At 49.1% G+C, this 13,406-nt stretch overlaps 1 protein-coding gene across 1 annotated transcript in view; it reads left to right on the top strand.

Moving 5' to 3' along the window:
* The first annotated feature begins 2,803 nt into the window (after positions 1-2,803).
* The window catches only part of LOC128713516 (lateral signaling target protein 2 homolog), a 45,869-nt gene continuing 35,266 nt past the window's right edge, over positions 2,804-13,406 (top strand). Inside the window, exons 1-2 of the mRNA XM_053808376.1 lie at positions 2,804-4,356; positions 11,209-11,698. Of these exons, the coding sequence (XP_053664351.1) occupies positions 2,804-4,356; positions 11,209-11,698 (2,043 nt within the window). The remainder of the gene's footprint in view (positions 4,357-11,208; positions 11,699-13,406) is intronic.

The following is a 13,406-nucleotide window of genomic DNA, read 5'->3' as shown; positions in this document are numbered from 1 at the left end:
TCCTTCCAGGCTCGTGGTGTTTAAAATAATGCTATGCAGTAAAAGCATGTTTATTTCCACTGCGAGTGCGGTTATTGAGGGTGTTTTTTAAGCTCAATTTTTAAAAAAAAATATTTAAATCTGTCGCTTTTCCCCATTTTGAATGCATCGCTGCACGCTCCTCATAGCGGCAGCAGCGTTAAAGTTCTCTTCGGTGTAAAGATCAATGACGATGATGATCATAATCATGCCAGATGATGGCGTGCATTGCGTTAGTGGTGGTGTGATACTTTAGCAGGGCTCTTCAATGAAGAAGTTTGTTGAATTTAAAATCAATTTCCGAAGCAATTCGTCCGGGGCGTTCATTTTTACCAAAAAAAAAAAAACAAATAAGATTAACTTTAGATTATACTAAAATTTAGGATTAAAGAGTTAAATTTTGGAATATTGTTGTTTAAACTATCTGACGCTATTTTACGAAATAATTTTTAAATTTTAATTTTATATTTTGTGTTGTTAAAGTTAATTGCATTTTTTTTAGTTTAGTAAGAACGGCCAGGAAGTATATCTATAGATTGTAGTTATAGAAATTGGAGGGACCGATAGTGCATTTGGTAACGGCATCGGTCTTCACACGAACGGACCGGACCAAAATTCCATCCGGACCTCCGTAGAAAGGACTGACTCCCTGGTAAAATAAGTCGATACGGCTAGGCCCGTTCGAACGTAAAGAATGAAATGTAACATATTTTTGAGAATATTTGAAATTTCCCAATTAAAAATTGAACTCTGCGTACAAAACTGTCAATTTCGTAAAATCCGCGAAAGTCGAGAACCGCGTAACTCGGGTATTGGCTGTAGTACACAAACAAAATCACCGGATAGAGAAAGCAAAACTCCGGATTAAACCATTGTAGAAACCATTTTTTTACTATGTTTATATTTATTCGTGTTGTCCAGCTTATCGCACAAATTTTTAACATTGACAAACCCGTCTCCAATGTGACATCTTTCTCGCTCTCGAAAACCCCTGCATTAACGTTCATTTCTCGCACTGCGTACTCCCCGGTTTCCAAGTGTTGGTGATCGAGCGCACAGCACACGCATACTAGTAGCCTGTGTACTGTTTCGGTTGCGTTTGGTCCGTGCGTTTGCGAACGGTCGTCAATTCGCGGTTGGCTTTGTCCGCGTACGGTGGTTGGTCGTTGGTCGAGTTTCATGCAGGCATCGCGATAGAACCGTCGATAGGTCGCCAAAGGCGTTGTGCCAAAAGTTGTGTTGTGTTGCTACAAAAAGCAAAAGGGTTGGTCAGTCCCCCATTTCGTTGGTGTTCGTTGAGAGTGTATGCGGTACATGTGACACTGTTTTATGTTTCGCGATCGGTTGCGTGCGGTCGGTGGGCGAGGTAGAAAATGTGTTATTTATTGCCACAACAAGAAAAAATATCCCAAAACAACCAAACCGGCACGACAAAATAATAGTTTTGCAAGTGCTGCGCATCGAGCCCTGGTGTGTGTGTTGTGGATTGAGAGGAAGGTTTTCCACTCCACCGGCAGTGGCCAAACTTCAGTACAACTGCACGTACCTCAAACCCGTACAATCACCGTTACCCTTGGGAAGATAGTGTTCAATTGGGGTGTTTGCTATTTGTGTCACTTTTATGCGCGCCTACTGTGACGGTATCGTTCGCGTTCTAGCAGACGTTTTTGGATGTGTGTACGCCACAAAAAACCACAAAAAGTGTGTGTATGATAATGTTCTGCGCGGCAGGTGTTGTCTCTTACTGTGGGGGGAATTTTTTTTAGCTGTTGTCTCTGTGTATAAGCATTATCTGGAGGTGCCTAAAATGCAACCCTTCAAGGTTTAGCAGGTGTTTCTTTGTACAAAGGAGCCGTGCTTGACGTGTGCGAATGCTTTCTCGCGGGATTTCTCGTCGGTCGGTCTCGTAGTTGTGTCGCGCCGCGTCTAGTGCTCTGGGTCCTTACCTTTCCGTTTTCTCCTTCTCCCTGCTTGGGTGATGCTGCGCAGGGTACGGGAAAGTAGGCCGCGCATTCGAGTGCAGTTTCCGACCGTTGTATGTGTGCATTGTATGTATGTCAAGCGCGCGCAGTGTAAGTGGCCCCAAAAACCGGCGGGACCCTAGTCCCTTTGTGGGTTATCTCTCGGGTAGGGGGAATTCAGGGTGGTGGTGATTGAAAGTGAGCTTGATGGGAGATCGCACTGGTTGAGATGTTTCTCAAGTGAAGGTTCTAATCAAGCCCGCCGTACCGCAGTATGTCAATGCGTGTGGTGGTCACGTTGAATTCTAGTCGAGCAATGCCTGACGGTGATATTGATATCTTGCCACAGTTCTAACCCCGGTAAAACGTGCCCTTCTGGGATGGTTGACGTGCTGAGTCAGTGCTCTACACAAAACACGCCAGGTTGGCAATAACACGCCGAGACAGTGAAGTGTGATGCCGTTTATTAGCGATCGTATAGCCGGGTTTTGAGCGGTGTGTCGTGTTCTGGTGATACCGCGAGGCGGGGCATTGATGGTAGATTAATGTTTATCGAGGTGCGATGAATGCTAACGAGCTAGTTTTTCTCTTCTCTTGTGCAGAGGTGAATAGTAACTGCATCATAAGCCACGTACGTTCAGCTGTGTTTTACGGAGTGAATCATGTGATCGTGACCGGTTGCGGGCGATCGTAACATGTAACGCGCATTTCAGTGAGTTTTGCATATCGTGGAGTGTGTGTGTGTGTGTGTTTGTTGTCATACCGACAGAATAACGATTTGAGAAGTTGAAGTGTGAAGCGAGAAGCATCGTAACTTGGTGGGCATGTTGGGGATAAGCAAGAAGCCGGGTCCTCCGGTACCGCCGCGACCCAGTGCAGCTGCCGTTGCCACGGCCCTTGCCAAACAGCGTGAAAATTCACCCTCCCCGAACGGGGGGACACGGGGCAACAATGGGAGTGGGATGGTCGGTATGGCTACGCTAAAGCCACCCCATCCCGGCCGTACCGTAGTGTACAAGTCGCCGGATTTCGATCAACCGCAGGCAAGGAATCGGTCCCACCTGGCCAGCTTTGGTGGATCCGTACCGGAGCAGCTGCAGGGTTCTCCGAATCCGAGCACCAAACGTAACGCGATCTATCACGACAGTCCGGGCCAGAGTCCGCGAGCTATGGAGAGAAAACTGCTCACTCCAGCTGGTGGTGCGGTGATGTATCGATCCACCTGCAGCATAGTGGAGATCAACACTAGCCCGAGTACTTCTGGATCTAGCTCGGTGTCTACCTCGCCGGTAGCTACGCTCCAGAAGCACTCGGGGGATCAGATATGTTCCAAATTGCAGAAAGACTCCCTCACGATGGCTCCAATAGCTCGAAGACGTGTGCGTACCGGTGACTCACACTCGAGTGAAGGATCTCCGCAGTCGTCCGAGGTGATCATCGTCAATGGTGGTACGCATGGGAGCAGCATCAGCTTGCTGAGCACTCCCCTGTCCCTTGGCGACACCGAGCATGGACGTGGGAAGTCACTGAGCGAGTGTGACAGCGGTACAGAGCGCGGGGATAGCTCCGGATCTTCCGCATCCGCCGGAAGCACACTGGAGCGGGAGAACAATGCGAAGAATCTCGAAAGCAGCGCCAAGAGTAGTCACTTTACGGAAATCATTATCGGCTCGAACCAGGCCAGTACGGTGGTACGAAGTGGTAGCAAACCGAACATTGCCACCGCGAACAGTGTGATACGATCGAACTCGATCCGGCTGCCAATCCAGGCAGCGGTAGCGGCCCCAACAGAAACCCCACTACCGATGTATCATCGTCCAGAACCGGAAGGTGGTGAGCATGTGCAACCGTTGAGTGATCACCGTGCTGGAGCTGGAACGGTTGGAGTGGGCGTTACGAAATCCCAATCAACCACAACGCTCGATCCGGCCACACTCGACTCGAAGCTAAGCGAGAAGAAGTTCGCGTTTCATGAACTGCTCATATCGGAGCTGACGGCAATGCGCCAGAAGCAGAAGGAACAGGATCACCAAGATCGTCAAATGGTGAATCAGGTGCATCAGGAAACGAAGTTAGAGAGCGACGAATCTGCGGTTGGAGTCGATCTGGCGAAGATCAACCGCCGGCAGCGTTGTCCGTCGGAGCGGCGCTCGTCCGGCAGCGAGACGGAGACGACCCCGAACGGGACCGCCACAAGACTGCCGAAGATTCGCACCGCCGACTGGATCGAGGTGGGCGACAATGGCAAGCAGGTGGTGCTGTCCAGCTGCCAAATCAGCCTGGAAGATTCGGGCATGGAGGACGAGGAGAAGCTGGACGATGCGTCGTCCGGGGTAGGCGATTCGTGGGACAGCGTAAAGGAAGATGCAGAGGAACGGTAAGTCAAGGTTATGCTTCTGCGCCCGGCGTCCTGCGCGATAAGGTCCGCGTCGGAACGTGACCTAAGGGGAGGAGGTGAATCTGGAAAGGCTCTGGATTCTCGTTGATGGAGCACAGCATGAAGTGTTCCGCCCGGGTAGCTTATCGTAGCTTTGTCTGTGTATGTGTGGTCAAATAATAATAGACGCGTGGAATTTGGAAAGGCGGTTTCGACAGTGACATACCTCAGTAAGAGTATCGGGGTGGCGTCGCTTATCTGTCACTTATATGACAGTGATAGGGAAGTTGTGATTTTTTTTCGGGTAACGATAGAATTAGCTGGAACGGGTGGTTTATTAGCTACTTGAGATAAGTTTTATGGCTCTGACATGGAGTACAATGTAAATACAACTGCATTGAAGTCGCAGATAGTGCTCCTGTAACTTGGATTCGATCATTCAAAATCCTTGACTATTTTATGACATTTTGAGTAGAATTTGTCATAAATTATTATATTTGACAGTTGAGTTGTTTTGGATGCCTATAATCCACAGTTTTAAGACTTTGGTATTCATTTACTGTGGAAAATATCCTAAGGAATATTTCATACACAAATAACTCCACGAGAGTTCCCACGAACCTCGGGAGTAGCATTGAAAAATACATCCAATATGCCAAGATATACTCGAAGACATCGTGTCGGTACATTTGATTGCACCACGAATGGCAAAGAATGGAAAGTTATCGCAACCAGTTGGCGAATTCTGATACTCGGGCGCAGCAACTTCACGTTCCACCAGGTTGGTGGTCGTTGTCCATCGTAAGTAGAGCATCGATTTTCCCTTTTCGATGGTGTGTAAGACCCTTTCAGAAGAACAAAAAAAATCCCACGAAGCATACATGACGCCCTTTTTTTGTTGTCGTAGCCCACCCCCCCCACATTTGCCCGTGTTGTTGCAGGTCGCCCGTCAGGAGTTGGATCTGTGTGGCCATTGGTTGTCGATCGAAGAGGTAGTGAACACCTTTTTTGGGCCCATAAATTACAACCTTGCTGTCTCTCGTGTGCGTGCCCGAATGTGTGTGTGTCCCGTCGGTCATTTGATCTCAGAACGAACATGCGCGCACAAGTACGGCGAGTTGGTGAATGTATTTATTTTGTATATATATATGCATCTGTCACGGGGAAGGTGAGTCGGTTAGCGGAAAGGGCCTAGATTACTGTGCTGACCTCCGATGTTGGAAGTTGGACAAGAATGCTGCAAAGCGGTGGGGTAGTGAAATGTGTCGGATATGCACGAGACCCACACAGTGACGGTTATTTCCGCCGCCATTAATTTTCCCTGACAAAACACATGTAGCCACGTACACAAACAGAGAGAGACTGTGTGCGGGCCACTATGGCCAGTCGTGAGTACCCGTGCAACAATGGGGGCCCTCCACGGCTCCGGTGGCTAATTGTGTGTGCGAGTCGATCGATTGTGTTGTGGTACAATGACGAGTGAGAGACCCGCCGGATGATGACATTGAATCGCGATCGGTCGGTTGCCTAGCCAGGCTGCATGCAGAGTAAAGGAAGGTCTTCTCCAAACCATCCCCCAGACTCTTGTCAAACCGGTGGGGACCTGCTTGGTGGATAGAACGTGACAAAGCGACAAATTCACCATTGATTCTAGCAGCTTGAGGCCTCCAAAGCGAACAACAACATGGTGTGGTACCATCTCGCCCGGTTAGCATGTGGGGGCCGCCTGGTTTCTTGGTGCATCTGACCGTTACACACTGGCATACAGCACCGGAAATGGCACACGGTAATCATGCCGTAGCGTGCACATTCGCTACTGACGATGCTCATCTCGTGCATTGTGTGACTTGGAAGACTTTCTGTGCGCCGTTCCGTTAGAAAGAACCTGGCCCCCCCGGGGGGTTTTATAAGATTTCCCTTCCATTTTTGCCATAAGGGTGGGTTGAGAAGAAAGTCTACCCACAACGCCGTAAGACCTGGTCACCTGGACGATCACAGCGCCTAGTGTTGGTGGGGCCTGGTTCATTATGGTGTTTGCCAGCCATCAGCAGGCACCCCGGATGTACGACCTCCTGTCATTCAACCCAGTTCTCAGCGTGCAGCGTGAGCGCGGCTATGTCGTCGCTTGACGATGGTGCACCCGTGGTTGCATAATGCACCGCCGCACACCGTGCGCCAAATGCAAATGCAACTGTGGAGTGCCATTGGTGCGCACACTTGTTCAAACGGATCGCAACGGGGGTCCCGGTTCTTATGTGCCAAGATCTGCAAACAAAAAAAGAAATAAACTTCGTGCCGGTCGTTAACGAGCGCTTGTTTTCGCGCACCCTTCCGCGTGGAATGCGGAATGTGGACATGTGGTTTAGGTCCTCTACAAAAACTGGCAGCCAACGGAATGTTAATAAATCTAAGCAAAAAATTCCTTATGGGTTTGGATCTCGTATCTTTCGGAGCTCGGACAGATACTCAATCTCGCGAATGCTTCTCAAATAACCCCAAAAAGTGATGCGTCAGTAGGCCAAAATCGCTGTAAGACGAATGTGGTTATTTTTCATTTATTTCTCTCCACAATCTCTCCGCCACTCTGCCTCACTGCCAGGTGATGTTCGGTGTGTTCTGTTGCAACTGCGGTAATTTATGGATAATCATCATCCCCAGCCATCTGGCGAGATGATTTTCTTTCCATCCTTATGCCCCACCGTGTATGCGATGTTGTAATACGCGATGCGGGACAGGGGACCCCGGGGGGATCTTCAACAAAAAACCTGGGTGCCATCGTAAAATATTAACATTCCGCACAAACGACCCCGGACGACGCTGGAAGCAGATCTCGCCTGTCCATCGTATTGATCCATTTTCAAGCGAGAAGATAAACGACCCTAAAAGCGGCGGCCCCATGGCCGAAATGGCCGGACGTCACATCCGGCCTCTGCTGTCGCTTCTAAGCGTCGCTCGGGACGGTTCTGGAGATGTTCAATTTTCTGATGGTGTTAATTTACGCAAAAAGGCGTGCCGTGTATCGCACGAAGAAGGCACAACGGAAACAAAACACGTTTCAGCAGGGTGTTGGGAATCCGAACACCGTTGACCTATATTCAGAGCTACAAAAAAAGAAGAAGTTCGGACTGTTTGTTTTGGGACTGGTTTTACTATCGATGGGTTGAAGGCGGCTGTTGGACGAACTTGTTCAATATTCGTCCGGACATCCGGGCCATTACAGGAGCGCAACGGCAAACGCCGCCTGCGGTTGTTCTTGAGCCTCCGTGTCCTTTTTGAATCACTTTTATGCTGGTTCGACTTTTGCTCATTAGCAGTGCCTTGAAAAAAGTAACGGCGTAAGCATCTCAATGTCTGCAGAATATACAGACCGGAGAAGCAAAACCAAACCGGTGCCACCTATTAGAAAATGCTGATTGAGATCGGTGGCACGGCGGTGTGTGGTGTAGATTGGCGATCTCTGGACATTAAGACCACGGCGCACCGGTTTTTGGGATCGGTTCGGGGCACCGTTACAGACGTTGGTTCTGGTGTGCGAAACCCACCCCGGTAACCGGAAGCGGTATGGAAATTTGATCATCCTCACCGACCGAATCCGTTAATCTCTTTGCGTGCGACGGTTTTGGGGGTAGATAAGGATCGCGGGTGAAAGACATGGGAAATTGGTTTAGACGACATATGCTCAGGTGGGACCTTACTCTGAAAATGTGGTTAGTCAGAACCGTTGGAAACAGTTCTCGGAGAGTCGTTCACCAGGTCCATTGGTTTATCTTATCATAAATTTCACATCTCCCTATCTTGCTATTAATTAGACCTTCGCCAATGGTGCTCAAATGAACTCCAGAAGAACGATCTTTTGCATAACAGTCTTTAACTCTTCTCACAGTAGATCAACGCATCTCAACGGCTCTACTCTTGAAGTTACTTTGAGGTACTTGTGACTCTTTTCTTCTTCACCCTGCTCACAGTAGATCAACGCATCTGGAAGGCTCTGCTCTTGAAGTTACTTTGAGGCACTTGTGACTCTTTTCTTCTTCACTCTGCCGATCTGTTTGCTAATCTTTTGCATAACGCTGAACAAAACCAGAAACTGTTTAAAGTCTAATTTAACTAGTTCGAGTGTTCACCACCAGTTGCGCTTTGCGTGAGCGGTGATGTGTGTTTTTTTCTTCATCGAAGCCTACCGACCCTATTACCTTCTGCGGTGCTTCAGTAATGTTCGTTATATCGGTCGGATGGTTAGTTGGTGAAAATAATAAATTTTCTAAACTTACAGGCGTCTCATTTCGTTAGGGGTTGCGTGTGCGCTTCCCGGTACCACCACTGGCGATGAGGCAAACTTTAAAGCCGGTTACTCTGTCTTTGACTGGTGCCGATATGCCGTACAGGCTGGGCACTGTGCCGCCACCGAGCGATTAGCGATAATGACCCGGAAATTGGTGCGTTTCGATTAGCAAAGTCTGGGCCGGTTGGAAAATGAGTGTGCGTCTCTGTATGCCTTACCGTGCTGCTGGGTGAGCTTTTCGTCCCGAAAACTCTAGATAAGACGGCGGCCCAGGGAGTAAAAAAAAAAAATGGTTGGTGCAATTGCGTGGCGATTAGACATGCTGGATGAGAAATTGGACCGCTTTGCAGGCGATCAATCGATCGGTGGCTCGGGTTTCACTTGCATCACTTGCGCATGTTGCACGCATCCCGGGAATATCGTGGAACGATCGCAGGCGAATGTGAGGGTTGATTGGACGCAGCAAGGTAATAAATGCACCCATTGGCGGTGCACTCGGTTGGATCATAACGTGCTAATATTGGCCCCATTAGCGCACGGACGATGCAACGTCTAGTCGCCGATCGATCGACCAGCAGGCATGGGGGGGAAGGGGGCTAGTTTTGCATAAGACAATTTGTCCAGTGTCAACAGCGTAATCGTCGCCATCTTTCGATACACGGGCACCATATCGACCGCGCGCGGTTTGGCGCTGTTTGGCAGGGTTTGGGTAAAAGACTCCCGCAAGCAACCACAACCTGCAGCACGAGGGTAAACCGTGCCGCAGGAATCTGTATCTAATCGGGTGAAGTCGTCCAATCGTGCAGCAATTCTCCCCCAAAACTTTGCCCACAGGGCATGCGCACTCGAAACGGGGAAGTGGTGCTGTGGACGCACGTCAGTTTACGTCCAAGTCACACCGAAGCTAATCGGCAGGCACGCTTTTAGGCATCGATGGTTCGATCGCCATGTTTAGTTGCGCTTATTTTTGGCGTACGATCATCCCGCCTGGTTGCGAGACGGGCGAACCTTGGGCGGTTGAAACCCCCCGACGCTGTGAAGCTAATTGATTTCGCATTTTTGTGGGGTGTACTGAAATCTAGATTTGGAGATCGAGATCGGGAACACGACTAGGACGTAAATGGTCCTGGGGGGTTTTTTATTTTCGCGCGCGTTTACTTTACGGTTCGACAGTAGCGCAACGGCAGCGACACGGGAAGCTGTAAATCGTTGGCCGGATTAGCAATATCGCAAGAGATCGCGGTGTCCATAACGGCGCTGCTTTCGGCACGCACTGTCGGCCAATATTTCAACACCTGGCCGCTTGGTTGGCGCGGGATGGCATCGGCTCGTCGTTATGGGTCTAGCGCTCGTTAAGATGTCTCGGTGTTTCGAGGGCAGCAGGAAAACAATCGTGTTTGGTCCTGTGGAAATGATGTAATAACATGGCAGAACGTCCCACAAAGTAGGTTGGAATCGAAAGGAGAAAGGTGCTCACGAGATAGTCGAAACCTTCCTGAAAATCATCTTCGGCTCCATCGTTGGAATGAATTGCAGGGCCATCCAGGGGGCTACATCACAGAGCCCACCCTTCCCCCGGAAGCGGGTGGGCTTTTCCTTTAACCCACTGTTGGCACGATGGTGGCGGTTGCGATCGCTTAGTGGGTCGCCAACCTCCCCAGAGCTTCCCATTCTTCTGTGGGGTCGTTTCGGTGGTCTATTACGCGGTCGAATGAAGTGGGCCTTTTTTTTTACGATCTGCGGTGTGTCATCTGCTCGCTCTCGACAAAGACACGTTACGTAGCAAATGCGAGAATCGTGGAAAAAATGGCTAAAGAAAGCAAACCCGACGAGGGTGGGTAAATGCGGACCTTTCTAGGTCGCACCGAGTAATTGGTGATGGGGTCTCTTTGTTTGTTCGCATCGTTGAAATTCGAAGCCGGAATTGAAGGCCCGGTAGGACGGATCGCCGTGATGGCAGTCCCGAAGTTCAATGGAGGGAAATCTTTAGGCAGTGGAATGTAAGTGACCCGGTGTGTGAAAATTGCGTTTTTTTTTTGGTGTAAGTGCAGTTTGCGCGTGGCTGAGAACGTTGAGTTTGGTTTTTGGCCGAATTTTGAGGTTAGGTTGTAAGTGGCACGTCAAACTGGTTCGCATGACAGCCGAAGCGATTGGGGTTTGGTGGTTAACTATAGAGAGATAGTTACGGGGGTCGAATTTCGACGGAATTTAATTCAAAGGTCGATTAACATCCAGTAACCAGCAATTTTGGCACGTTTAATGAAGTTGGGGGAAGAACTTGACCTAGAGACGATGGCTAGGCGGTGTCTATGCGGTGTGAATCATGTTTCGAACAGTGCAAAGGGGTATTGGATCGAAATGGAGGGAAAGAATGTCTAATGATGTTAATTAAACCATTCCAATGATGGAGTAGACCAAATTCTTGGGAAAATCTCTCAGGAGTTAGGAACAAAAAAATAGACATTATTGCGACGGGTAAACATTGAATTCTTAAAGATAATCTTGGACGTAATTGTTGAATTTTGCTATGTTACTAATACTAACCGAATGTTTCTTTCCTTTCACTGCAGCATCATAATGTCACTCCCCGGATTACCCCCGCTGCCCAAGAGCCTCAGTGGTTTCGATCTCGCCGGCGTACAGTTCCAGTCGCACCATCAGCATCACCATCAACACCCATCCCAGCATAATCCACACTATCCTCCAACCCATCACCATCATCAGCAGTCGACGACACAGTCCACCCATCACCATCAAATGCAGCCACAGTCCTTCCACGGGACGCCACCGCACCCGTCCAGTCTGCCACCGTCCGCTCAGTCACCTGCCGCAGTCCTAAACCACCATCACACGAATCCGTTCATACCGGTCGGTTCCGGTCTGCTGCACGGTGACAGTTTGGCATCGCTCGAAAGTCAACAGCGGGGACATTCGCCAGTCAGCAGTACGTTGTCCGGGGGCAGTAGTGGCGGTAGGAAGGCATCTCCACAACCGCCAGGATCGGGACCGGCGTCAACGTCCACCCTGGACACCCAGTTGGCTATTCTGCGACGAGAAATGGTAAGCTCTTCATTACTGTACCTTAGTTGCACACGCTGTTCTCGATCTTCTAGATTGGATTGTCATGGGTTTGGCAGAGACTTTGAGAGACCTTGGGAATCGAGAGTCTATCTATGACCCGAAATATGTATCACACAGTCGGTGGCGGTCCGATGGCATGATGCTAGCGGCGATGGTCTTCACCCGAACGGACCGAACCAAAATCCCATCCGGACCAATCTCCCGAACGCAGGACTTAATATCCAACTACGGGTAAATAAAGTCACAGAAAGCCAGAATTCGCAGACCACCTCGTCCTCCTCGAGGTTGTTGTGCCGATAAAGAAGAAGTCTAGTCCTAATTTGAACGCAAATCGATCTTGAGTTTGGTGGAACCAATTACGCAATGTGAGGGCTTTTTTTATTTTAGACCACCTCGAATACCAGGGAGCGAACAAATATCTGTACACGGTCCAATTTTAAACGGGGTCAGTTCTGCATGTAGCACAATGCTGAATGTGGATTGTCTATTGAAAAAAAGCATGCGTCATGATGGAGTAATTTGCGAACCCGATTGGTCAGCAAAAAAAGCTCAAGGTCTTTTTGGGTTATTGTTGGGCTGGTCGAGGGTGCGGGACTGGCATGGGGTTGTCCTTGAGTGATCGCATTTTTGTAAAACTCTATCACTTATGCGCTTAAAACATAGGCTTTAAAAGAAGCTTTAAATAGCAGCGAGGCTTCCATTAGGTGCCCCAATTTGGGAGGCACTTTGAAAATGGCGATCGTACCCCGATTCAATAGTGTCAATTATAAAGCCTCGTTGAAATCTGGAATGGTGATGCTTCGCAATGCTTTCGAATGGGAAAGTGATTTCCCGCACGGTTCCATCTTCTTGCGTACGGTTGGAAAAATTGTGCCAAACACCGGCGGCCAGCTGATTGTGAAGCTAGTTGCTGCTTTTTGTCCGAATCGAAGGGAATGCTTTCTTTAATAATGTGCTCGCTCCGATCCGGTTGACACACGCCGTACAAACAATGGGGGTCGCATCCACGGTGGGTGTCCCATATCGATCCGCTACGGAAGCGAATCGGTGCGAATTGATTTAACGTTTAAATTTCGTCTGTCTGATTTATACGCCGCCAGCGAACGGTGGTCGGCTTTTGATTTCAAAAACCGATGCTGTGTTTTGATGAAGTTTCGCTGCCGGTTAAATTGATTTGTCCGCATCCTTCGGTCGGCCAAAAGAGAATGTTTACTGTGCCTGATGCTCCCCAAAACGAATCGGTGGAAAGCTCATTCGCATTTTCGCTAATGGTTGATTTTAATGCAAGCATTATTTTGCGACAATTTCTGTCGCAGCCGCGGGAGAGAAAATAGGCACGTCGATAGCTTGTGCCCCGGTAGGCAGGCGGATTGGTTTGGACTGCTGCGTCAAGCGAAACACATTTACAGCACGAAGATGATTGCTTGCCGTAGAATGCTCGACCGCTAAACCGTAGCTTTATGATATCCGGCATGTTTCGAGCACATAAAATGCACATAAAACATTGATTGAACACAGCCGCACAGCGCGTTATGGATGCATCCGGTGCACGGTGAGCGGATGAAAGCTGATGTTTTCTAATTTACGACACAAAGACCGACCCGAAGAAGTCCCACAGAAATTGGATGGACGTGTTTGATGTCCTTCGTGATGTGTTTGATGGGGGGGGGGAAATAAAGAGAATTCT

Source organism: Anopheles marshallii, chromosome 3, assembly GCF_943734725.1.
Source record: "Anopheles marshallii chromosome 3, idAnoMarsDA_429_01, whole genome shotgun sequence".
Classification (NCBI taxonomy): Eukaryota; Metazoa; Arthropoda; class Insecta; order Diptera; family Culicidae; genus Anopheles; species Anopheles marshallii.
Note: the sequence above shows the minus strand (reverse complement) of the source record. Positions and strands in the feature narration are given on the sequence as shown.